Source organism: Scyliorhinus canicula, chromosome 15 (assembly GCF_902713615.1).
Source record: "Scyliorhinus canicula chromosome 15, sScyCan1.1, whole genome shotgun sequence".
NCBI lineage: Eukaryota > Metazoa > Chordata > Chondrichthyes > Carcharhiniformes > Scyliorhinidae > Scyliorhinus > Scyliorhinus canicula.
In genome coordinates, this window is record NC_052160.1 from 146,482,455 (window position 1) to 146,505,797 (window position 23,343).

Genomic DNA, 23,343 nt, shown 5'->3' on the forward strand with positions numbered 1-23,343 from the left:
GACAGATCAGCCCTTAACCTTCTAAATTCTAGTGAAAACAGGTCTAATTTTTGTCATCTCTCCTCGTAATTTAACCCCGGTAATCCAGGTCTCATTTTTATAAACCTACGCTGCCCTCCCTCCAAGGCCAAAATATCCTTCCCAAGGTGCGGTGCCCAGAACTGCTCCCAGTGACTGAATGGGGTCCAACCAGGGTTTTGTAAAGCTGCAGCAGGGGGATTCTGTTTGAGTTTGGGGGATGTGGGCTGGAGAGATGGGACAGGGCAGCTGCGTTGCCAATGGCCAGCTCAGGTCTTCTAGTTGAGAAATCGGGAGGTGATGAGATTGTCCCAGTGCAGCCTGTGCTGCCACCTCCGGCTCCACACCCTGATCCTCCTGGACACCCTCCTCATCGTCCTCGTTAGATCAGGCCTGCCTTCTTCCTTCTCCTCCAGCATGCCCCCCACCCCCCTGCTGTGTGCAGGATACCACCATGGTGCTGGATATTGAAGCACCCCACCAGAGCGGTACAGGCATCGGACGTGCATCTTGAAGATATTGCTCTGTGCCATTCCTGGTTGCTGCGTGGATGTCGTTATGATGTGCCTCCACCTCGGTTGGGGCCTCCGCACAGGCATCATCATCAATGACCTCAGCGGGTAACACTTGCCACCCAGGGCCCAACCCCTCACCAAAGGCAGTGCTTTGAGGGATCCAGGAATCTCAGAGTACGCCAGGATGTATGTGTCGTTTGTGCTGCCAGGGTATCGGGTGCGGACATGCAGAAAGTGCAGCTGTTGGTCAAACACCCACTGGACCTGGGGCATGCCAGCGATGGCAGTGAATCCTGCTGCCCGGGCATCTTGGTTTGCCTGGTCCAGGTTGATGGTTACCACCCGGATGCCTAGGGTATCAGTAACAATGCGGATGCACAAAGATACAAAAGAAAATTACAGCACAGGAACAGGCCCTTCGGCCCTCCCAGCCTGCGCCGATCCAGATCCTTTATCTAAACCTGTTGCCTATATTCCAAGGATCTACTTCTCTCTGTTCCCCACCCATTCATATATCTGTCCAGATGCATCTTAAATGATGCTATCGTGCCGCCTCTACCACCTCCGCTGGAAAAGTGTTCCAGGCACCCACCACCCTCTGTGTGCCAATGTCTGTGCAATCCCAGACAGGTCCCCGCTCAGCCCCTGGAAAGAGCCGGAGGCAAAGAATTTCAAGGCAATCGTCACCTTGCTGGCCACTGGGAATGGAGGGGTCCTCCTCCATACCCCCACAGTTCCAGGTGCATCACCATCGGGCAGATGTGGGGCACAGTCTCCCCAGTGAGCTGGCGTCGGCGCTGACACAGGCTCCCCGACAGTTCCTCGAAGGACAGGCGGCGACGAGGCACACGGTCCTGATGCGGTGCTTCCTTCGCACCTCCTCCTCGGTCTGTTAGATGGATGGCACTCGAGCATCACCAGCTGGATCCTGTTGCTCTGGGGCAGCTCCTATTGGGCAGGGACCTCTCCGAGCTGGTTTTGCTCCTCCAGCCTCCTTGCATCAGCAAAGGCAGCAGCGGCCAAGTAGACAGCGAGCTTTCTGGCTGTGCAGAGAAATTAATTATTTGCAGAGGGGAAAGAGACAGACACCCCCCCCCCCCCCCACCAAACCCCCACCCCTCACCCAGCCCCTTCGATATGCTGTTGTCCAAAATACACCCCTGTCCCCATCAGTGAGTCGGCACCTGACCTGTGGGGAGCCTCTATCCTCACCACCTGTCCCTGTCACAGGGGTACCGGCGGCTGCTGTAACCCGTGTCAGCGACAGACTCTGTGGCCCCTGCCCTGATTCCCCCAGTGGGGTTACTGTGGGTCCCCTCACTGGGTGGGCCGTGTGTTACCCCACCAGCAGGGTGGCTAATCATTGTGTGGTGGAGACGGTCAATGCGTGCTGCCAATCGCCTCCATAAGGCTTGTGTGTGGGCAGATCCTGCAGCTGGGGGTGAGGCAGTGGGGTGTGTGTCTGCTGGGAGTGTAGCTGCCGTGTGATGTGGGTCCTGGGTGTGAGACACAGGTTGTGACAACCTGACCGGGGGCAGGGTGGGCGGAAGCAGGGGTGCAGTGGGCAGGCAGGGCTTGGAGACAGCTGGGGTACTGAGGGATGGGCTGGCTGATAGTGTGACTGGTGAGGTCTCTGCCCTGAGAGGGGCAGTGTGTCAGGGAGGGTGCCAGAGGCCACGCTGCTGGGGTCCTGTCTTTGGGGTGAGCTCTGCTATTGCCCTGCTGTGGGGCTGAGCTTCTGAGGAGTGGCAACACCTGATTGGCCACTGATTGAGCTTGGCCACACCCACCCTGGTGATGGCACACCCACCCTGGTGATGGCCACGCCCACCCTGGTGATGGCCACACCCACCCTGGTGATGGCCACACCCACCCTGGTGATGGCACACCCACCCTGGTGATGGCCACACCCACTCTGGTGATGGCCACGCCCACCCTGGTGATGGCCACGCCCACCCTGGTGATGGCCACACCCACCCTGGAGATGGGTCAGCCAGGGCGGCCTGAGGGGGCTCCCAAATGGCCAGAGGCTCTGTGAATATTTACAGGACAGTCAGCAGGCAGCAGAGTGAGCAGCAAATCCTGAGCAATTGGGGCCTGAGCCCGGACACCCCGATCCTGAGGGGGGGGAACCCGATCCTGAGGGGGGGGGGGGGGAGACACCCCGATCCCGAGAGGGGGGGAATCCCGATTCCGAGGGAGACATCCCGAGGGCATGGACTTGGCAACCAGTCGGTCTCCGCTCCGTCCCCGGCCAAAGCAGCCAACCCCCAGCAAGCCTGATAGCTTTAGAGAGATTTTTACCTTCTCGCTCCAGCTCAACAGCCAGGCCCCTCTTGTAAATACTTGCACCAATTCACGCCCACGTGACCCCCGCCTGAGATAGGTGGAGCATTGAGGAGGGGTGGAGCATAGTAGTGGGTGGGGCATTGCAGGGGGTGGGATTTTGCAGGGGGTGGAGCATCGCGGAGGGGTGGAGCACCACAGTGGGTGGGGCATTGCAGGGGGTGGGGCATTGCAGGGGGTGGGGCATTGCAGGGGGTGGAGCATCGCGGAGGGGTGGAGCATTGCAGGGGGTGGGGCATTGCAGGGGGTGGAGCATCGCAGTGGGTGGGGCATTGCAGTGGGTGGGGCATTGCAGGGGGTGGGGCATCACGGAGGGGTGGAGCATCGCAGTGGGTGGGGCATTGCAGGGGGTGGGATTTCGCAGGGGGTGGAGCATCGCGGAGGGGTGGAGCATTGCAGGGGGTGGGGCATTGCAGGGGGTGGAGCATCGCAGTGGGTGGGGCATTGCAGTGGGTGGGGCATTGCAGGGGGTGGGGCATCACGGAGGGGTGGAGCATCGCAGTGGGTGGGGCATTGCAGGGGGTGGGATTTCGCAGGGGGTGGAGCATCGCAGTGGGTGGGGCATTGCAGGGGGTGGGGCATCACAGGGGGTGGAGCATCGCAGGGGGTGGGGCATCACAGAGGGTGGGGCATCGCAGTGGGTGGGGCATCACAGTGGGTGGAGCATCGCAGAGGGTGGAGCATTGTGGAGGGGTGGAGCATCGCAGGGGATGGGGCATCGCAGTGGGTGGGGCATCGCAGTGGGTGGGGCATCGCAGGGGGTGGAGCATTGTGGAGGGGTGGAGCATCACAGGGGGTGGGGCATCGCAGTGGGTGGGGCATCGCAGGGGGTGGAGCATCGCGGAGGGGTGGGGCCGCCCCAATCCCGAGGGGGGGGGGGGCACTCCGATCCCGGGGGGGACCCCGATTCCGAGGGGGGACACACACCCGCTAATGACATTCAAATCCATGCAAATGGCGGATTTGCATGGGCTCCCCAGCATTTGGTTGATGCAATCAGTGGGGAACTGGAACATCGCAACGGAATCGGCGGCGGGCACATTTTTGCATTAGCCGCAAATCTGCATCCGACTGTGATTGTGGCTGTCGGAGCCGGGAGGCGGAGAATCCAGCCCATTGTCGATACTCACAACCCCATCGCAACACTGAGATAACCACTTAAAAACTATCTTCTCAGCTGGATGTCGCTTTATATTTGTTTCGAGACAGAAGGTGTATCCTGTTGGAGAATCCCTTTGGACATTCAGATTTGCCAACTGAAGAAATCAATGCTAAGCCAATCCCTTTTCAATAATATCATAGGAACAGTTAGTACATTTGCTAAAATAATGGATATTAAAGAAATATTTCCTGGTGACAGTTACAATATTGATGTTACTGACTGAATTCGGAGCCCCTCCCAGAGTTCAAATCAGGTCTGCATCATATTCGTTTTCCAGAATGTTAAAATTTTCAATATGAGCAAACATTTCAATGTGCCAGATGTTGGCAAGTTTGAAGATTATTATTGAACGTGGTTCATTGGAATAACATATGAATGGGAGCATTAGGGGGTGAGGTGAGAGCGACTGCACTCAACATCAAGGCTGCATTTGACCGAGTATGGCATCAGGAAGCCCGAGCTAAACTGGAGTCAATGGGAATCAGGGGGAAACTCTCCGCTAGTTGGAGTCATACCCGGCACAAAGGGAGATGGTTGTGGTGGTTGGAGGTCAATCATCTCAGCTCCAGGACATCACTGCAGGTGTTCCTCAGGGTAGTGTCCTAGGTCCAACCATCTTCAGCTGCTTCACCAATGACCTCCCTTCCATCAAATGGCCAGAAATGGGGATGTTTGCGGATGACTGCACAATGTTCAGCACCATTAGCGACTCTTCAGATAATGAAGCAGTCCATGTCCAAATGCAGCAAGACCTGGACAATATCCAGGCTTGGGCTGACAAGTGGCAAGTTACATTTGCGCCACACAAGTGCCAGGCAATGACCATAGAAACATAGAAAATCGGAGCAGGAGGAGGCCATTCGGCCCTTCGAGCCTGTTCCACCATTCATTATGATCATGGCTGATCTACAAGTTCAATACCCTGATCCCGCCTTCCCCCCATATCCCTTGATCTCTTTAGCCCCAAGAGCTGTATCTAATTCCTTGTTAAAATTGCACAATGTTTTGGCCTCAAATACTTTCTGTGGTTAGTGAATTCCACACATTCATCACTCTCCGGGTGAAGAAAATTCTCCTCACCTCAGTCCGAAACGATTTTCCCCTTATCCTCAAACTATGCATTCTGTACTCCCCCACCATCGGGAGCATTCTTTCTGAATCTGTCCTGTGGCACAATAGCACAGTGGTTAGCTCTGTTGCTTCTCAGTGCGAGGGTCGGGGTTCGATTCCCGGCTTGGGTCACTGTCTGTGCGGAGTCTGCACGTTCTCCCCATATCTGTGTGGGTTTCCTCCAGGTGCTCCGGTTTCCTCCCACAAGTTCTGGAAGACATGCTTGTTAGGTGAATTGGACATTCTGAATTCTCCCTCTGTGTAGCTGAACAGGCGCCAAAGGGGATTTTCACAGTAACTTAATTGCAGTGTTAATGGAAGCCTACTTATGACACTAGTAAAGATTTGATGATGTTGCATGGGGACACCAGGTCTCGCTGAGTATCCACCTCTCTCAATTTACACCCATTCAAATAATAATCTGCCTTCTAATTTTTGCCCCAAAGTAGATAACCTCACAGTTATCCACATTATACTGGGTCTGTGCCCACTCACTCAGCCTGCCAAACTCCAACAAGAGAGGATCTAACTGTGTCTTGACATTCAATGGCATTACCAGTGCTGAATCCCCCACAATCAACATCCTGGGGGTTACCATTGATCAGAAACTGAACTGGACCCAGCCACATTAATACTGTGGCTACCTGAGCAGGTCAGAGGCTGGGAATCCTATGGCGAGTAACCTAATGTGTTAGGCAGGTTGGTTCGACGTGGACTGCACTTGATGCAGTGTGGCGAGAGACAGAGCTCAAACATTGGAGAAGATCCAACACAATTTTATTTAATGACATAACTAATATACATGCTCAGCTGTGGGTCGACACTATACTGAACTGATTGGAGGCCTAGTACTAGCCTGACCAGACTTACCAGCTACCGCATGGTGTTTGCACTGGCTAGCTCGTGGAATCTGACTGTCTCAGTGGCTGGGTCCAGAGAGAGCAGGAAACCTAGTGCTCTCTGGCTTTATAGTGGCCGTGTCCTGTCTGGTGATTGGCTGCACTGTGCTGTGTGCTTACTGGTCATCCTGTGTGTCAATCACTGCCTGTCTGCATCTCATTATATACAGGAGTGGATCATGTGACATCTCCCTTTTTTTTAGCTAAATAAATATTAAGGTGCGTGTGCGTATCGATATGTATATGTGCCTGACTATACAAAAGGTGTTGAAATGAACGTATATACATAGGAAGGTGTCGATAGTGCAGATACATGGCAAACAAAACAATATTTACAGAGGTCAAATCGATGAGGTCACAAAATGTACAAAAGTTCAGTCTATAGATTTAGTCTTTGTGGTGGGCGACGAATTCTTGTTGACAGCCGGAGAGGTGGATCAGGAGCCGCCTGCACTTGGATGGGCGGGATCGCTGCCATCGCGGTGGCCGGCAGGATTGCTGGCAGATCGGTGGCCACTGCGAAGAGTTCCACGCCCGCTACCTGACCGAAGTGCCCCGCCGCCTACAATGTTTCCTCCGGACGTACCCGACCACGAGGCCACCGATCTGCCAGCAATCCCAATATGTCTGTTGCACCATAGCAGGGAGCCATCAGCCATGCGGACAAAGAACGATCTTGGGGCCACTTGTTTTATCACCACAGCTGTGGCTGACAAGCCGCCCTCAGGCAACCGTGAGCGGTATCCCATGCCTGGCGAACGTTTCTTTGCAGCTTTGATCACTGCCTTTGATCTGAGGTTGGACAGTTTCACCACTTCTGGGTAACTGGAGAAGTAGTCGACCAGGAGGACGTAGTCACGCCCCTTGGCGTGGAAAAGGTCAACACTGACTTTGGACCACGGAGAGGTCATGATCTCGTGTTGCTGCAATGTTTCTTTGGGGTGAGCTGGCTGAAACGTCTGACAGGTAGGGCAGTTGAGGACTGTGTTGGCAATTGCCTGGCTGATGCCCGGCCAATAGACTGCCTTCCGAGCTCTGCATTTCTCGACCCCAAGGTGACCCTCATGGAGTTGGCTGAGCACCATAGCTCGCATGCTCTGAAGAATCACGATCCTGTCGAGTTTCAGGAGGATGCCTTCCACAACCGTCAGGTCATCCTTTACATTGTAGAACTGGGGACATTGTCCCTTCTGCCAGCCATGGGTAAGGTGCTGCATCACACGCTGCAGCAGAGGATCCTTGGCCATTTCCTCACGAATTTTGACCACCCGCTCGTCAGAGGCTGGAAGGTTGGTGGCACACAACTGCACTTGTGCTTCTATGTGGCAGGTGAAGTCAGTTTGTTCACACGGTGTGGTAATGGACCTGGATAGTGCATCTGCAACAATGAGCTCTTTGCCTGTCGTGTAGACAAGTTCAAAGTCGTAGCGGCGTAGCTTGAGAAGGATTTGCTGTAACCAAGGCGTCATGTCATTTAAATCCTTCTGGATTATGTGGACTAGAGGCCTGTGGTCCATTTCTACCGTGAATTTTGGCAGGCCGTAAACGTAGACGTGAAACTTGACTATCCCTGTCAGGAGGCCCAGACATTCCTTCTCAATCTGAGCGTATCGTTGCTCAGTGGGTGTCATGACCCTGGAGACATACGGCACTGGAGCCCAGGACGAGGGGTCATCTTGCTGAAGGAGCACCGCCCCAATGCCGTCCTGGCTTGCATCAGTTGATATCTTGGTTTCCTTGGTTGGGTCAAAGAACGCCAGAACCGGGGCTGTGGTGAGCTTCGCTTTCAGCTCACGCCATTCCTCTTCATGCAGGGGCAGCCACTGGAATTCCATCGACTTCTTGACGAGGTGGCAGAGGGCCGTGGTGTGAACGCCATATTGGGAATAAATTTCCCGAGGAAGTTGACCATCCCGAGAAAGCGGAGGACTGCCTTCTTGTCCTCCGGGGTCTTCATGGTGTTGATCGCCGAGACCTTGTCAGCATCTGGCCGCACGCCCTACTGCGAGATGTGGTCACCTAGGAATTTGATGTGCGATTGACCAAATGAGCACTTGGCCCTGTTGAGCTGGAGACCATGTTCATGGATTCTCTGGAATACCTTCTTGAGGCGAGCGATGTGTTCCTGGGGCATTGTGGACCAGATGATGACAACGTCAACGTACACGTGCACCCCCTCGATGCCCTCCATCATCTGCTTCATGATGTGGTGAAATACTTCTGAGGCAGAGATGATGCCAAAAGGCATCCGGTTGTAGCAGTAGTGACCGAACGGGGTGTTGAACGTGCACAGCTTGCGACTGGACGCGTCCAGCTGTATTTACCAAATACCCTTGGAGGCGTCCAGCTTAGTAAAGAATTTGGCATGAGCCATCTCACTGGTCAACTCTTCACGTTTTGATATCGGGTAATGCTCCCGCATGATGTTGCGGTTTAGATCCTTGGGGTCAATGCAGATTCGAAGCTCCCCTGACGGCTTCTTTACGCAGACCATGGAGCTGACCCAGTCTGTGGGCTCCGTGTCCTTCGATATGATGCCCTGGTCCTGTAATTGCTTCTTCAGATGATCCTTGAGGGGAGCCGGCACCCGGCGTGGTGCATGAATTACAGGGGTAGCGTTCGGCTTGAGCAGGATTTTATATCGGTACGGGAGCGTGCCCATTCCATCGAATACGCTATGGTACTGCGTGATAATGTCGTCTATGTCGGCTTGCAAGTTTCCATCGGGCGAGGCCGTCGCCGGTGACGATGACATGGTGTGGACTCGCTGAACCAGGTTCAGGAGCTTGCAGGCTCGAGCACCGAGCAGGGACGCCCTGTCAGTCCCGACGATTTCAAACCGCAGAGTTGCCTTGATCGCCTTATTGGACACCCCTAGTTGACACGAGCCACTGGCAGCTATGGCATTGCCATTGTAGTCAAGGAGCTGGCAGGCCGGTGGAAGAATACTTGGTCTGACGCGGATGGTGTCGAGATCAGACTTCGAGATGAGGTTCGCCAATGCGCCGGTGTCCAGTTTGAATCAGATGCGAGCCTTGTTAACTGTGAGGGCAGCACACCACTCATCGTCGGAATCCACACTGAGGATCGAGAGGTGCTTCGCCGTTGTGGTGGAAGGCAGCGCATGTGTAGCTATGATGCCCACCCGGTATGGGGACTTGAGGCAGTCAGCATCAGGGTCTGTTGGGCTGTTGGGATCGGAATCTGGCATGCCTTGTTGTACTGAGCGGACATTTCTGCGCCGCAGTTGGGATCGATGGCTGCTGGGCGGTGGAGCAGATCTGCAAAGGGCTGCGTAGTGGCCAAGCTTGCCACACTGTAGACCCCGGCGTCCTTTTGCCGGACATTGCCGCTTTAAATGGGCGGAGCCACAATTCGGACACGTCATGCGCCAACGCGTTCCGTGCGCCATCGCGCATGCGGAGTGCGGTCAATCGACATACGAACCTGCGCAGTCGGGTTGTCGGTCTCGTCGTCCCCTCTGTCGTGGCGCGCATGCACAGGGACCCGGGAAAATCGCGCGAAACGGCCACTCTCCTCGATGCTCAGGCCCTGCATCTGTGCGATGGCCTGCACCCATTCCGCCTCGTGGGAGGCCAGCTTTGCAGCCTCTGCCGCCCTGATGTGGGAGTAACGACTGTTAGCGTGCTCATGGACAACGCACGTCTCCATAGTGATAGTGAGGGTCAACTGCTTGACTTTCAGGAGCTGCTGGCGAAGGGAGTCGGAGTGGACCCCGAAAACGATCTGATCCCATATCATGCAATCAGTCGTTGAGTTATAGTTACATGACTGCTTGAGGAGGCGGAGATGGATCAAAAAGGACTGAAAAGTTCATCCTTACCCTGAACCCTCTGCTGAAAAACGTACCGCTCAAAGATCTCATTCACCTCAATGTCGCAGTGCTGTTGAACTTCAGCAGGACTGTTTTGAATTTCGTCTTGTCTTCGACTTCAACGAATGTAAGGGAGTTGTAGATGTAGATGGCGTGGTTCCACGCTGTGGAGAGAAATAGCGCGATCTTCCTGGCATCCCATGCGGCCTCGAGGTCGGCGGCCTCGATGTATAAGAGGAACTTTTGCTTGAAGATCTTCCAATTGGCGGCGAGGTTGCCGGAGATGCGGAGCTGCGGAGGAGGCTGGATGTTTTCCATTTCGCTGGATGGCTGCGTGCTGGTCAATGCTGATTCACACGAGGTCAGTCCTTCAAATTTCAGTATCACTCTGGTACCATGATGTGTTAGGCAGGTTGGTTCGACGTGGACTGCACTTGATGCAGTGTGGCGAGAGACAGACACTGGAAAAGATCCAACACAATTTTATTCAATGACATAACTAATATACATGCTCAGCTGTGGGTCGACACTGTACTGAACTGACTGGAGACCTGGTACTAGCCTGAGCAGACTTACTAGCTACCGTATGGTGTTTGCACTGGCTAGCTCGTGGAATCTGACTGTCTCAGTGGCTGGGTCCAGAGAGAGCAGGAAACCTAGTGCCCTCTGGCTTTATAGTGGCCGTGTCCTGTCTGGTGATTGGCTGCACTGTGTTGTGTGCTTACTGGTCATCTTGTGTGTCAATCACTGCCTGTCTGCCCTCCATTATATACCGGAGTGGATAATATGACATAACTCACCTCCTGATCCCCTAAAGCCAGTCCACCATTGTGAGTTCTGGGTATTATTTGAACTCAAATTCAATTTTGTTAATTTAAGACTTTAACCAAAAAAGGAAACAGGAGCCAGCCGGTGAAGTAATTCAAGAAACTTAAGATATGAATTAATAATTAATAAAGTAGGGCAGCGAATTGGAGGATGTATCGCGGCTCTTGCTTTCTAGTTTGGTTTCGGGTGCGAGGCGACATTCTGCTTCCGTTCCCTCCCCAGAACCTCAGCGAGTAGTCTGCTTCCCTGTGCACAGCAAACTTCACTTTCAAACTTGATGTGTGTTTTGCACTGAAAGCTTTTATTCATTAACCCTTTCTAAGCCACAGCCCGCATCATGATCAATGATGTTACTGTTTTCTGATTGGCCTGAATGAGGCAACACTAATTCTCAGCTGGCTAAAGGGATGTGTGATCGATCTGTGATTGGTTTAGGCAGGCATGATTAATTTCCCGAGTGTGATGCTGATCTCTTGATGTCCTTTCCCATAGACCTCTGACTGGTTCTCGAAACTGTCAATTATTTGTGGGACCATCCCTCATTAAATTTGTTTGTCTTCTCTTGCGAAGATCAATGGATGTTTTATGGTTGCTCATTTGTTCAGGGTGTGGATGTGTGTTGCTTTATCCTTATAAATGGTGCCTTGATCACATCATCTCGGGATTTGCTTACAAACTCCTCATTAAATCAAATCCTGATCAATGACAGTTTTAGAGGCCCTGACCTTCACTCTGTGGGTGTTGGGTTTTGGACTGAGTCACTTCAATGTTGGAACAAAGACCAAAGAGGTAAAGTTGCTGACAAATTAAAACTAAGTATATATAATACAGAATATTATAAAGTACTAATACAAAAAGTTACAATGCAAGTTGTTCTGAAAGTTATACAGAGTGAGTATACAATATTTAGGGTTTAAACTAATTTGTCAGGGGAATGGGAACCGGATTTGTAGTTCAGCAACTAAGGAAGCCGATATTCAGGACACCAAAGCGTGTAGTGATGCAGTGGGGAAGGTAACACTGACAAAGGAGAGTACTTGCAGGCAAGGAGATGGGTTGAAGTGTGTATACTTCAACGCAAGGAGCATCAGTAATAAGGTGGGTGAACTTAAGGCATGGATCGGTACTTGGGACTATGATGTGGTGGCCATCACGGAAACTTGGATAGAAGAGGGGCAGAAATGGTTGTTGGAGGTCCCTGGTTATAGGTGTTTCAACAAGATTAGGCAGGATGGTAAAAGAGGTCGGGGGGTGGCATTGTTAATTAGAGGTAGTATAACAGCTGCAGAAAGGCAGTTCGAGGAGGATCTGCCTACTGAGGTAGTATGGGTTGAAGTCAGAAATAGGAAAGGAGCAGTCACCTTGTTGGGAGTTTTCTATAGGCCCCCCAATAGCAGCAGAGATGTAGAGGAACAGATTGGAAAACAGATTTTGGAAAGGTGCAGAAGTCACAGGGTAGTAGTCATGGGTGACTTCAACTTCCCAAACATTGAGTGGAAACTCTTTAGATCAAATAGTTTGGATGGGGTGGTGTTTGTGCGTGTGTCCAGGAAGCTTTTCTAACACAGTATGTAGATTGTCCGACCAGAGGGGAGGCCATATTGGATTTGGTGCTTGGTAATGAACCAGGGCAGGTGATAGATTTGTTAATGGGGGAGCATTTTGGAGGTAGTGACCACAATTCTGTGACTTTATCTTTAGTTATAGAGAGGGATAGGTGCGTGCAACAGGGCAAGATTTACAACTGGGGGACGGGTAAATACAATGCTGTCAGACAAGAATTGAAGTGCATAAGTTGGGAACATAGGCTGTCAGGGAAGGACACAAGTGAAATGTGGAACTTGTTCAAGGAACAGGTACTGCGTGTCTTTGATATGTATGTCCCTGTCAGGCAGGGAAGAGATGGTCGAGTGAGGGACCCATGGTTGACAAGAGAGGTTGAATGTCTTGTTAAGAGGAAGAAGGAGACTTATTTAGGGCTGAGGAAACAAGGTTCAGACAAGGCGCTGGAGGGATACAAGATAGCCAGGAGGGAATTGAAGAAAGGGATTAGGAGAGCTTAGAGAGGGCATAAAAAATCTTTGGCGGTAGGATCAAGGAAAACCCCAAGGCCTTTTACACATATGTGAGAAATATGAGAATGACTAGAGCGAGGGTAGGTCCGATCAAGGACAGTAGCGGGAGATTGTGTATTGAGTCTGAAGAGATAGGAGAGGTCTTGAACGAGTACTTTTCTTCAGTATTTACAAATGAGAGGGGCCATATTGTTGGAGAGGACAGTGTGAAACAGACTGGTAAGCTCGAGGAGATACTTGTTAGGGAGGAAGATGTGTTGGGCGTTTTGAAAAACTTGAGGATAGACAAGTCCCCCGGGAAACCATTACAAGGGGACATAAAGTTAAGGTGAATGGTGGAAGATATAGGGGGGATATCAGAGGTAGGTTCTTTACCCAGAGAGTAGTGGGGGCATGGAATGCACTGCCTGTGGAAGTAGTTGAGTCGGAAACGTTAGGGATCATCAAGCGGCTATTGGATAGGTACATGGATTACGGTAGAATAATGGAGTGTAGATTAATTTGTTCTTAAGGGCAGCACGGTAGCATTGTGGATAGCACGATTGCTTCACAGCTCCAGGGTCCCAGGTTCGATTCCAGCTTGGGTCGCTGTCTGTGTGGAGTCTGCACATCCTCCCCGTGTGTGCGTGGGTTTCCTCTGGGTGCTTCCGTTTCCTCTCACGGTCCAGAGATGTGCAGGTTAGGTGGATTGGCCATGGCAGATTGCGCTTAGTGTCCAAAATTCTATGATCTATGATTAACCTAGGACAAAAGTTCGGCACAACATCATGGGCCGAAGGGCCTGTTCTGTGCTGTATTTCTAAAAAAAATAGTAATAGTCATTGTTTAAAATGTGACATTCTAAACCAATCTCCTTATACATTTAGTTAATACAAAGTATTGAATAATAATGATCTAAATAATTATACTGTTATTAACTAATCACATTAACTAATACGGGTAGCACGGTAGCATGGTGGTTAGCATAAATGCTTCACAGCTCCAGGGTCCCAGGTTCGATTCCCGACTGGGTCACTGTCTGTGCGGAGTCTGCACGTCCTCCCTGTGTGTGCGTGGGTTTCCTCCGGGTGCTCCGGTTTCCTCCCACAGTCCAAAGATGTGCGGGTTAGGTAGACTGGGCATGCTAAATTGCCCGTAGTGTCCTAATGGTAAGGTTAAGGGGGGGAGTTGTTGGGTTACGGGTATAGGGTGGATACGTGGGTTTGAGTAGAGTGATCATTGCTCGGCACAACATCGAGGGCCGAAGGGCCTGTTCTGTGCTGTACTGTTCTATTCTATAACACATATTGTCACAAAGTTTAACTACAAGACAAAGATAATTACTTCTTCTTAAAACCTTTGAACTGACACCACAACCTGAATGTTCCCCCAAAGACAATCGCCGTTCTGATTTGGAAGTATATCTCTGTTCCTTCACTATTCCCGAGTCAAAATCCTGGAACTCTGTCCCTCACAGTACAGTGGATGTACCTACACCACAGGGACTGCAGCGGTTCAAGAAGGCAGCTCACCACCACCTTCTGCAGGGCAACTCAGGATGGGAAATAAATGTTCCCCTCGCCCACGTCCTGTAAAATGAAAGAAAAGAAGGATCCTTGGTCATTTTCTGTAGTTAGCCTGCAATTGTCACATGTTGCTTCATGTCTTATTTCAACCCAATTTTGATTGGACGAAGTGCGTTCTTTCAGTATGTTCTTTCAGTTGAAGTAAAAATAAAATCTATTTTTTAATGAATTAATTGAAATGCTAACGTCCCTTTAATATCACATTTTGTCTTTGTACAGGTTGCACTGTACCTCTGCTCTGTTCACCGAACCAACGTAAGTTTACAAAGGAATTTGTCAATCGATTTCATTACAGGGCGCATTTTAAATCCAAATATGATCCTCTGAAAAGCTGTGTTATTGGAATGTACTTTGCAATAATATTAGAGTTAAAAATAATGCATGTCTTAAAATGACAGCAAATAATTACTCAGTCAGGATGCTTCTGTAAAAGTGATTAAAGTTAGTTTATGGGGCCAGCACGGCTGCGCAGTGGGTTAGCCCTGCTGCCTCACGGCGCCGAGGTCCCAGGTTCGATCCCGGCCCCGGGTCACAGTCCGTGTGGAGTTTGCACATTCTCCCCGTGTTTGCGTGGGTTTCACCCCACAACCCAAAGATGTGCAGGGTAGGTGGATTGGCAATGCTAAATTGCCCCTTAATTGGAAACAATGAATTGGGCACACTAACATTTTTTTTTAAAAGATTAGATTATGATCTGCTTTTGATTGGCTCAATGACACAAAATTAAAAGGGCATTGGTTATTTTTGGAACGAGGATGAATGTAACAGGCGGGATTCTCCGTCGGCCGACACCAAAATCGGGAAATGCGATTGGCAGAGAATCAGTTTTGATGCCGAAGTTATGGTGAGCGCCGGGTTCACGCCAATCACAATTCTCCGGTGCCTCGACTGCGGCCTCATGTGTTCCACTCTGCAAGTACAGTAAACTCTGTTTGGATATCATTAGCCGACCCGGTATTCTCTGGGGCATCCATGATGCTCCGCCTCCACCTGGGGGAATTACCGACGGCGAGGTTCAAGAAACAGGCGCTATGGCTGCTGAGGGAGAGAGAGGAGGTAGGTCACAGAGAGGCGCGGCCGTGAGCTACCGGGCTGGACGCTGGCCGGGCTGTTGCTGTGGAGGGGGCCATGTCAGGGCCGAGGTGGAGGGGGGTTCGGGGCAGGGGGGTTCGGGGGAGGGGGGGATGCGGCTGATGGTGGGGACGGGTCATGGGGCCGAGATGGCCCCAGTAAATGTGGCGGTGTCCAGGCATGGACCACCATTGCCTTGACTCGCAAGGCAGCCATCTTGCTGCGCACCCCACTGACCATCGACTTTCGCCCATGGTTCTGCAGAGTGCCTCCAGCTGTATGGGTGCCCCCCAACCCTCCATCCCACCACCCCTGAACACAACCCCCATCCCCGCTCCCCACCCTCTGCCATACCACCCACCCCCAACTGGCCACCACCCACCAGCGGAGCATCACGGGGACTACCCAAGGCCAACGGCCACAGTAGCCCCTACAGCTGGCCAGGGGCCACAGAGCATGCCAGTGGCAAGGCCAGTGCAAGCCGCCGATACCCATGGCAGCAGGGATGTGTGCCAACGCCCGAGGCCCCCACGTACCAGGAACTGATGGGGCCAAGGGTGTGGGGATGGGGAGAGGGGGGGGGGGAACATGCAGGGGCATAGTCTGCAGTGCCATCCGGGACCACCATGTAGCCCGGTGGAACTGTTTGGTCACGGGGTTACAATGGATATTGGAATACAACCAGCAATGGTGGCCTTCCTGTTGCCACAGCCCTGGGGGATGCCCTGCGGCTGTCCGAGCGGGCGTTGCTCGCGGAGGAGCATAACCTAGAGGAACAGGAGGCAGCCGCCCAGGATTGAGAGCCGGCCGCCCAACAGGCCGAGGAGGGGGAGGTGCCAAGGAGTGCCGCATGAGGCCTCGTGTGTACCGGCAGCGCCTGTCATTCAAAGACCTGCCAGACGGCCATACCGTTGCAGATTCCGGCTGAGCAGAGAGACTGTGTGACACTTTGCTGGTGGACAAGGATAAGAGTGGTCCTGGGGTGAATGTGCTAAATTGGGGGAAGGCTAATTATAAAAATATTAGGCGAGAACTGAAGAACATAGATTGGGGGCGAATGTTTGAGGGTATATCAACATCTGACATGTGGGAGGCTTTCAAATGTCAGTTGAAAGGAATTCAGGACCAGCATGTTCCTATGAGGAAGAAGAAAAATATGGCAAATTTCGGGAACCTTGCATAACGAGAGATATTGTAGGCCTCGTCAAAAAGAAAATGGAGGCATTTGTCAGGGTTAGAAGGCTGGGAACAGACGAAGCCTGTGTGGAATATAAGGAATGTAGGAAGGAACTTAAGCAAGGAGTCAGGAGGGCTAAAAGGGGTCATGAAAAGTCATTGGCAAATAGGGTTAAGGAAAATCCCAAGGCTTTTTACACGTACATAAAAAGCAAGAGGGTAGCCAGGGAAAGGGTTGGCCCACTGAAGGACAGGGGAGGGAATCTATGTTTGGAGCCAGAGGAAATGGGCGAGGTACGAAATGAATACTTTGCATCAGCATTCATCAAAGAGAAGGAATTGGTGGATCTTGAGTCTGGAGAAGGGTGTGTAGATGGCCTGGGTAACATTGCGATCCAAAAAGACGAGGTGTTGAGCATTAAAAAAAATATTGAGGTGGACAAGTCCCCAGTGCCTGATGGGATCTACCCCAGAATACTGAAGGAGGCAAGAGAGGAAATTGCTGAGCTTTACAGAAATCTTTGGATCCTCACTGTCTTCAGGTGATGTCCCGGAGGACTGGAGAATAGCCAATGTTGTTCCTTTGTTTAAGAAGGGTAGCAAGGATAATCCAGGGAACTACAGGCCGGTGAGCCTTACGCCAGTGGTCGGGAAATTACTGGAGAGAATTCTTCGAAGCAGGATCTGTCATAATGTTCACACAAGTATATGAAGGTGCACAGACAGGCGTTGATTGACACACAGGATGACCAATGAACACACAGAACACAGCAGCCAATCACCAGACAGGACAAGACCACCACAAAGCCTGATGGCACTAGTTTTCCCGGTCTCTTGGGATGCAGCCTCTGAGACAGTCAGAGCCCGTGAGCAACAACTAGAACATACACCATGTGGTAGTAAGATAGTCTGGTCAGGTTAGCCTCAGGTCTCCAGTCAACTCAGCATAGTGTCAACCCACAGTTAAAGTATGTATGATAGTTAAGAGTTCAATAAAATAGAGTTGCATTTCTTCAAGTGTTGGAAGCCTGTCTCTCTCACTGCCACAGTAAACGCAGTCCTCGCAGACCCAGCTTACCCAACACATCATGGTACCAGTGCGTGATGTTATAGTTTGACGGACCTACCTTGAGATAGTCTGCCTTTGACTAGCGATCAGCCATCCGGTAACATGGACAGCGTCTGCCCTCCCCCACAGCTCCGCATCGCCGGCACCTTGGTGCCAACTGGAACATTTTTAAGCAGAAGTTCCAGCTATATCTTGAAGCCACCGACCTCGAAGCCGCATCGGATGCCAGGAAGATTGCTCTCTTCCTCTCTATGAAAATGAAATGAAAACCGCTTATTGTCACGAGTAGGCTTCAATGAAGTTACTGTGAAAAGCCCCTAGTCGCCACATTCCGGCGCCTGTCCGGGGAGGCTGGTACGGGAATCGAACCGTGCTGCTGGCCTGCTTGGTCTGCTTTAAAAGCCAGCGATTTAGCCTGGTGAGCTAAACCAGCCCCTACAGCCGGGGACCACGCTATCCACATCTACAACTCCCTCACCTTTGCTGAAGGCGAGGACAAGACAAAGTTTAAAACAGTCCTGCTGAAGTTCGACAGCCACTGTGACATCGAAGTGAAGGAGAGCTTTGAACGCTATGTGTTCCAGCAGAGGCTTCAGGGTAAGGATGAACCTTTTCAGTCCTTCTTAACCCATCTCCGTATCCTCACGCAGTCCTGCAACTACGGCTCCACTTCCAACTCCATGATCCACGACCAGATCCTTTTCGGGGTCCACTCCGATCCCCTTCGCCAGCAGCTCCTTAAAGTTAAGCAGCTAACCCTCATCATCGCCATCGAGACCTGCGTCCTACATGAGCACGCTAATAACCGGTACTCCCATATCAGGGCAGCAGAGACGGCGCAGCAAGGCCCCCACGATGCGGAGCGGGTGCAGGCCGTAAAACAGCTCCAGGGCCTGAGTCTGGATGAGGGCGGCCATTTTGCGCGCTTTTCCCGGGCTCCTGCGCATGCATGCAACGACCAAGGGGACGGCGAGGCCGACGACCAAACAGCGCAGGTGCGCACATCGTTCTACCGCACCACGCATGCGCGGTGGTGCACGGAGTGTCCTGACGTCGGCGCCATGACGTGCAACAACTGTGTCTCCGCCCACTTAAAGCGGCAATGTCCCGCAAAATCTCGACGCTGTCTCCAGTGTGGCAAGATTGGCCACTACGCAGCCCTGTGCAGATCTGCTCAATTGCCCAACACACAGCGATCCAGCTGCAGCGCAGGAACGTCCAGTCAGTACAGCAACCCGTCGCAGACTCCGACTCCGACATGGTTCCAGATCCCGACACCGAGGGCCTCACATCCCCATTCCGGGTGGGCATCATCACCAAGCATACGATGCTTTCAGCCAAACATCTCCCGGTGATGAGCATTGATCCGGCCGACAAGTGGTGTGCCACCCTTACAGTCATCAAGGCTCGCATACGCTTCAGGCTGGACACCGGCGCTTCAGCAAACCTCATTTCAAAGTCTGACCTTGACACCATCCGCGTCAAGCCAAGCATTCTTCCACCGGCCTGCCAGCTTCTCGACTACAATGGCAATGCCATTGCTGCCAGTGGCTCATGCCAGCTTGCGGTATCCCATCGTTCTTCAAAAGTAACCCTGTGTTTTGAAATTGTAGGAACCAACAGAGCTTCCCTGCTCGGTGCTCAGGCCTGACAGAGCTTCCCTGCTCGGTGCTCGGGCCTGACAGAGCTTCCCTGCTCGGTGCTCGGGCCTGACAGAGCTTCCCTGCTCGGTGCTCGGGCCTGACAGAGCTTCCCTGCTCGGTGCTCGGGCCTGACAGAGCTTCCCTGCTCGGTGCTCGGGCCTGACAGAGCTTCCCTGCTCGGTGCTCGGGCCTGACAGAGCTTCCCTGCTCGGTGCTCGGGCCTGACAGAGCTTCCCTGCTCGGGCCTGACAGAGCTTCCCTGCTCGGTGCTCGGGCCTGACAGAGCTTCCCTGCTCGGTGCTCGGGCCTGACAGAGCTTCCCTGCTCGGTGCTCGGGCCTGACAGAGCTTCCCTGCTCGGTGCTCGGGCCTGACAGAGCTTCCCTGCTCGGTGCTCGGGCCTGCAAACTCCTGAATCTTGTACAGCGGGTTCACACCATCTCACCCGCTGAGGCAACGGCCTCGCCGGATGTCAACTTCCAAACCCAATTCGATGACATCATAGCACAATACCACAGCGTCTTCGAAGGTATGGGCACACTCCCCTACCAATACAAGATACTTCCCGTAACAGCCTCCCCGAACAGGCGCCGGAATGTGGCGACTAGGGGCTTTTCACAGTAACTTCATTGAAGTCTACTCGTGACAATAAGCGATTTTCATTTCATTTTTCATATTTCTGAAACCGAATGCCACGCCTGTGGTTCATGCGCCACGTCAGGTGCCGGCACCCCTTAAGGACCGCCTCAAGTAGCAGCTGCAAGACCTCCAGGACCAGGACGCCATTTCTAAGGTCACGGAACCTGTGGTGATGTGCATCACTGTAAATACACAAGGGGTTAATGTAAATACATGTAGACTAGATAGACACTAGATAGACACTGGAGTTGCAGATAGCAAGGAGGATTGTCAGAGAATACAACAAAATATAGATAGTTTGGAGAGTTGGGCAGAGAAATGGCAGATGGAGTTCAATCCAGGCAAATGCGAGGTGATGCATTTTGGAAGATCAAATTCAAGAACGGACTATATGGTCAATGGAAGGGTCTTGGGGAAAATTGATGTGCAGAGAGATCTGGGAGTTCAGATCCATTGTACCCTGAAGATGGCAACGCAGGTTGATAGAGTGGTCAAGTCGGCATACAGCATGCTTGCCTTCATCGGACGGGGTATTGAGTACAAGAGTTGGCAGGCCATGTTACAGTTGTATAGGACTTTGGTTCGGCCACATTTGGAATACTGCGTGCAGTTCTGGTCGCCACATTACCAGAAGGATGTGGATGCCTTGGAGAGGGTGCAGAGGAGGTTCACCAGGATGTTGCCTGGTATGGAGGGTGCTAGTTATGAAGAAAGGTTGAGTAGATTAGGATTGTTTTCGTTGGAAAGACGGAGGTTGAGGGAGGACTTGATTGAGGTCTACAAAATTATGAGAGGTATGGACAGGGTGGATAGCAACAAGCTTTTCCCAAGAGTGGGGGTGTCAGTTACAAGGGGTCACGATTTCAAGGTGAGAGGGGGAAAGTTTAAGGGAGATGTGCGTGGAAAGTTTTTTACGCAGAGGGTGGTGGGTGCCTGGAACGCTTTACCAGCGGAGGTGGTAGAGGCGGGCACGATAGCATCATTTAAGAAGCATCTAGACAGGTAAATGAATGGGAGGGAACAGAGGGAAGTAGGCCTTGGAAAATAGGAGACAGGTTTAGATAAAGGATCTGGATCGGCGCATGCTGGGAGGGCCGAAGGGCCTGTTCCTGTGCTGTAATTTTCTTTGTTCTTTGTTCTAGAGGGAGCACCAGAGACATCACACACACACACTCAATCAATAGATCAGTTAGATAGGACATGGCCAATGGGCATCCATGATACACACAGAGGTGACACGACCACAGGAGGGCATTACACCAACCCATATATAAAGGACACCACACACATGATCGGCCTCTTTCCAGTGGGGACAGTCAGTGAGTACAGAGACAGGGTTGATTCGATATCATTCCCACCACGTGGATTGTAGCAGCCTGGTTAGTCAGTCTGAGTAGCTATAGAAATGAAAAATGAAAATGAAATGAAAATCGCTTATTGTCATGAGTAGGCTTCAATGAAGTTACTGTGAAAAGCCCCTAGTCATCACATTCCGGCGCCTGTTTGGGGAGGCTGGTACGGGAGTTGAACCCGTGCTGCTGGCTGCCTTAGTCTGCTTTAAAAGCCAGCGACTTAGCCCAGTGTGCTAAACCAGCCCCAAAGAAGGATTAACAGTAGGGTCGAACCTGAGTAATAGAAGCGTACATAGTTTAATAAACGTGTTGAAGTTATCTCCATGTCTGATCCTTCCTTTGTCAAGTGCACCACAAGGAAGACGCTTATGCTACACCTAGAGCATAACAAAACATGGTACCACGAGTGAACTGTTTCAATCCACATATCTATACCTCAGTGTACAGTGACAACCAGCAACGATACCCAGGCAAGATGTTTGAGTTCCCAGTTCCGCAGCAGGTCCAGTGCCACAGCGATCTCCGCTGAAACTGGCGGGCATTCCGGCAAAGGTTTGAACTCTTCCTGGTGGCAGCCGACCTAAACCTACAAGACGTGGCCGATGCTGAAAAGACAGAGCTTCTGCTCACCATTGCCGGTGCCAGAGCAGAAGAAACCTTTCAAAAATTTAAGTTCTCAAAAAGGCAAAACAGGAGCAACTTCCAGGCAGTCCTGGACAAATTCGGCAAATATTGTGAAGAAAACTCACTCCAACCAGCCAGAAAAGGTAACAAAAGCGTTTGTACTTATCACGAGGCCGAGATCCAGGAGGGCATTACACCAACCCATATATAAAGGACACCACACACATGATCGGCCTCTTTCCAGTGGGGACAGTCAGTTAGTACAGAGACAGGGTACTAAAAATTGCACATGCGCAGTTGCGCGCCGACCGGGCGAAAACAGCCCCAGATCCAGGAACAGCGGTTTGCACTTCCTACGTCTGACATCACATGCACCATGACGTCAGAGGCCCTGGACCATGCCCATTTAAAGGGGAAACGTCTCAAATCTAATAAAAAATCTCTTAAAGCTGTAAAACAACCTTCTTTCACCTGGAATGACTGCACAATGCCTCAATTTGAACAAGAACATGAAACTTACCTCCAAGGAACCCTGCAACAAGCAGTTACCTACGCCCAAACCGATGATTCCGACCTGGAATACTTCGAGACCGACCTCTATATTTTCTCTGGACCTTGCGAGCCCAATGCCAGCTCCGACACAGACAGTGATGATATGGTCCTAGAAGACTATGACGAACCTTTCACCTTGGGAGGCTACCCCTGTACTGCATCCGATGCAGACGCGGATTCATTCTTCGCATTTGAGGATCTTCAGCCCAGCATCTACCACATCCCGATTCGTGAGTGCAGGATTATGCTGCGGCCTGAAACCAACAGACAGTCAGTGGTACAAGCCCACAGAGAGCGACCTGCTGCCATACAGACAGCTGCCTGCTGCTACACAGAGAGCGGCCTGCTGCTACACAGAGAGCGACCTGCTGCCATACAGACAGCTGCCTGCTGCTACACAGAGAGCGGCCTGCTGCCACACAGAGAGCGACCTGCTGCCACACAGAGAGCTGCTGCCACACAGAGAGCGGCTGCCACACAGAGAGCGGCCTGCTGCTACACAGACAGCTGCCTGCTGCCACACAGAGAGCGGCCTGCTGCCACACAGAGAGCGGCCTGCTGCCACACAGAGAGCGGCTGCCACACAGAGAGCGGCCTGCTGCCACACAGACAGCTGCCTGCTGCTACACAGAGAGCGGCCTGCTGCCACACAGAGAGCTGCCTGCTGCCACACAGAGAGCGGCCTGCTGCCACACAGAGAGCGGCCTGCTGCCACACAGAGAGCGGCCTGCTGCCACACAGAGAGCGGTCTGCTGCTACACAGAGAGCGGCCTGCTGCCTCACAGACAGCGGCCTGCTGCCACACAGAGAGCGGCCTGCTGCCACACAGAGAGCGGCCTGCTGCCACACAGAGAGCGGCCTGCTG

General features: G+C 52.2%; 1 protein-coding gene across 1 annotated transcript in view; it reads left to right on the plus strand.

Annotated features, from left to right (window-relative positions):
* LOC119978348 overlaps positions 1–23,343 on the plus strand; it is a 51,133-nt gene that overhangs the window by 17,097 nt on the left and 10,693 nt on the right. Inside the window, exon 5 of the mRNA XM_038819921.1 lies at positions 14,573–14,608. Within this exon, the coding sequence (XP_038675849.1) occupies positions 14,573–14,608 (36 nt within the window). The remainder of the gene's footprint in view (positions 1–14,572; positions 14,609–23,343) is intronic.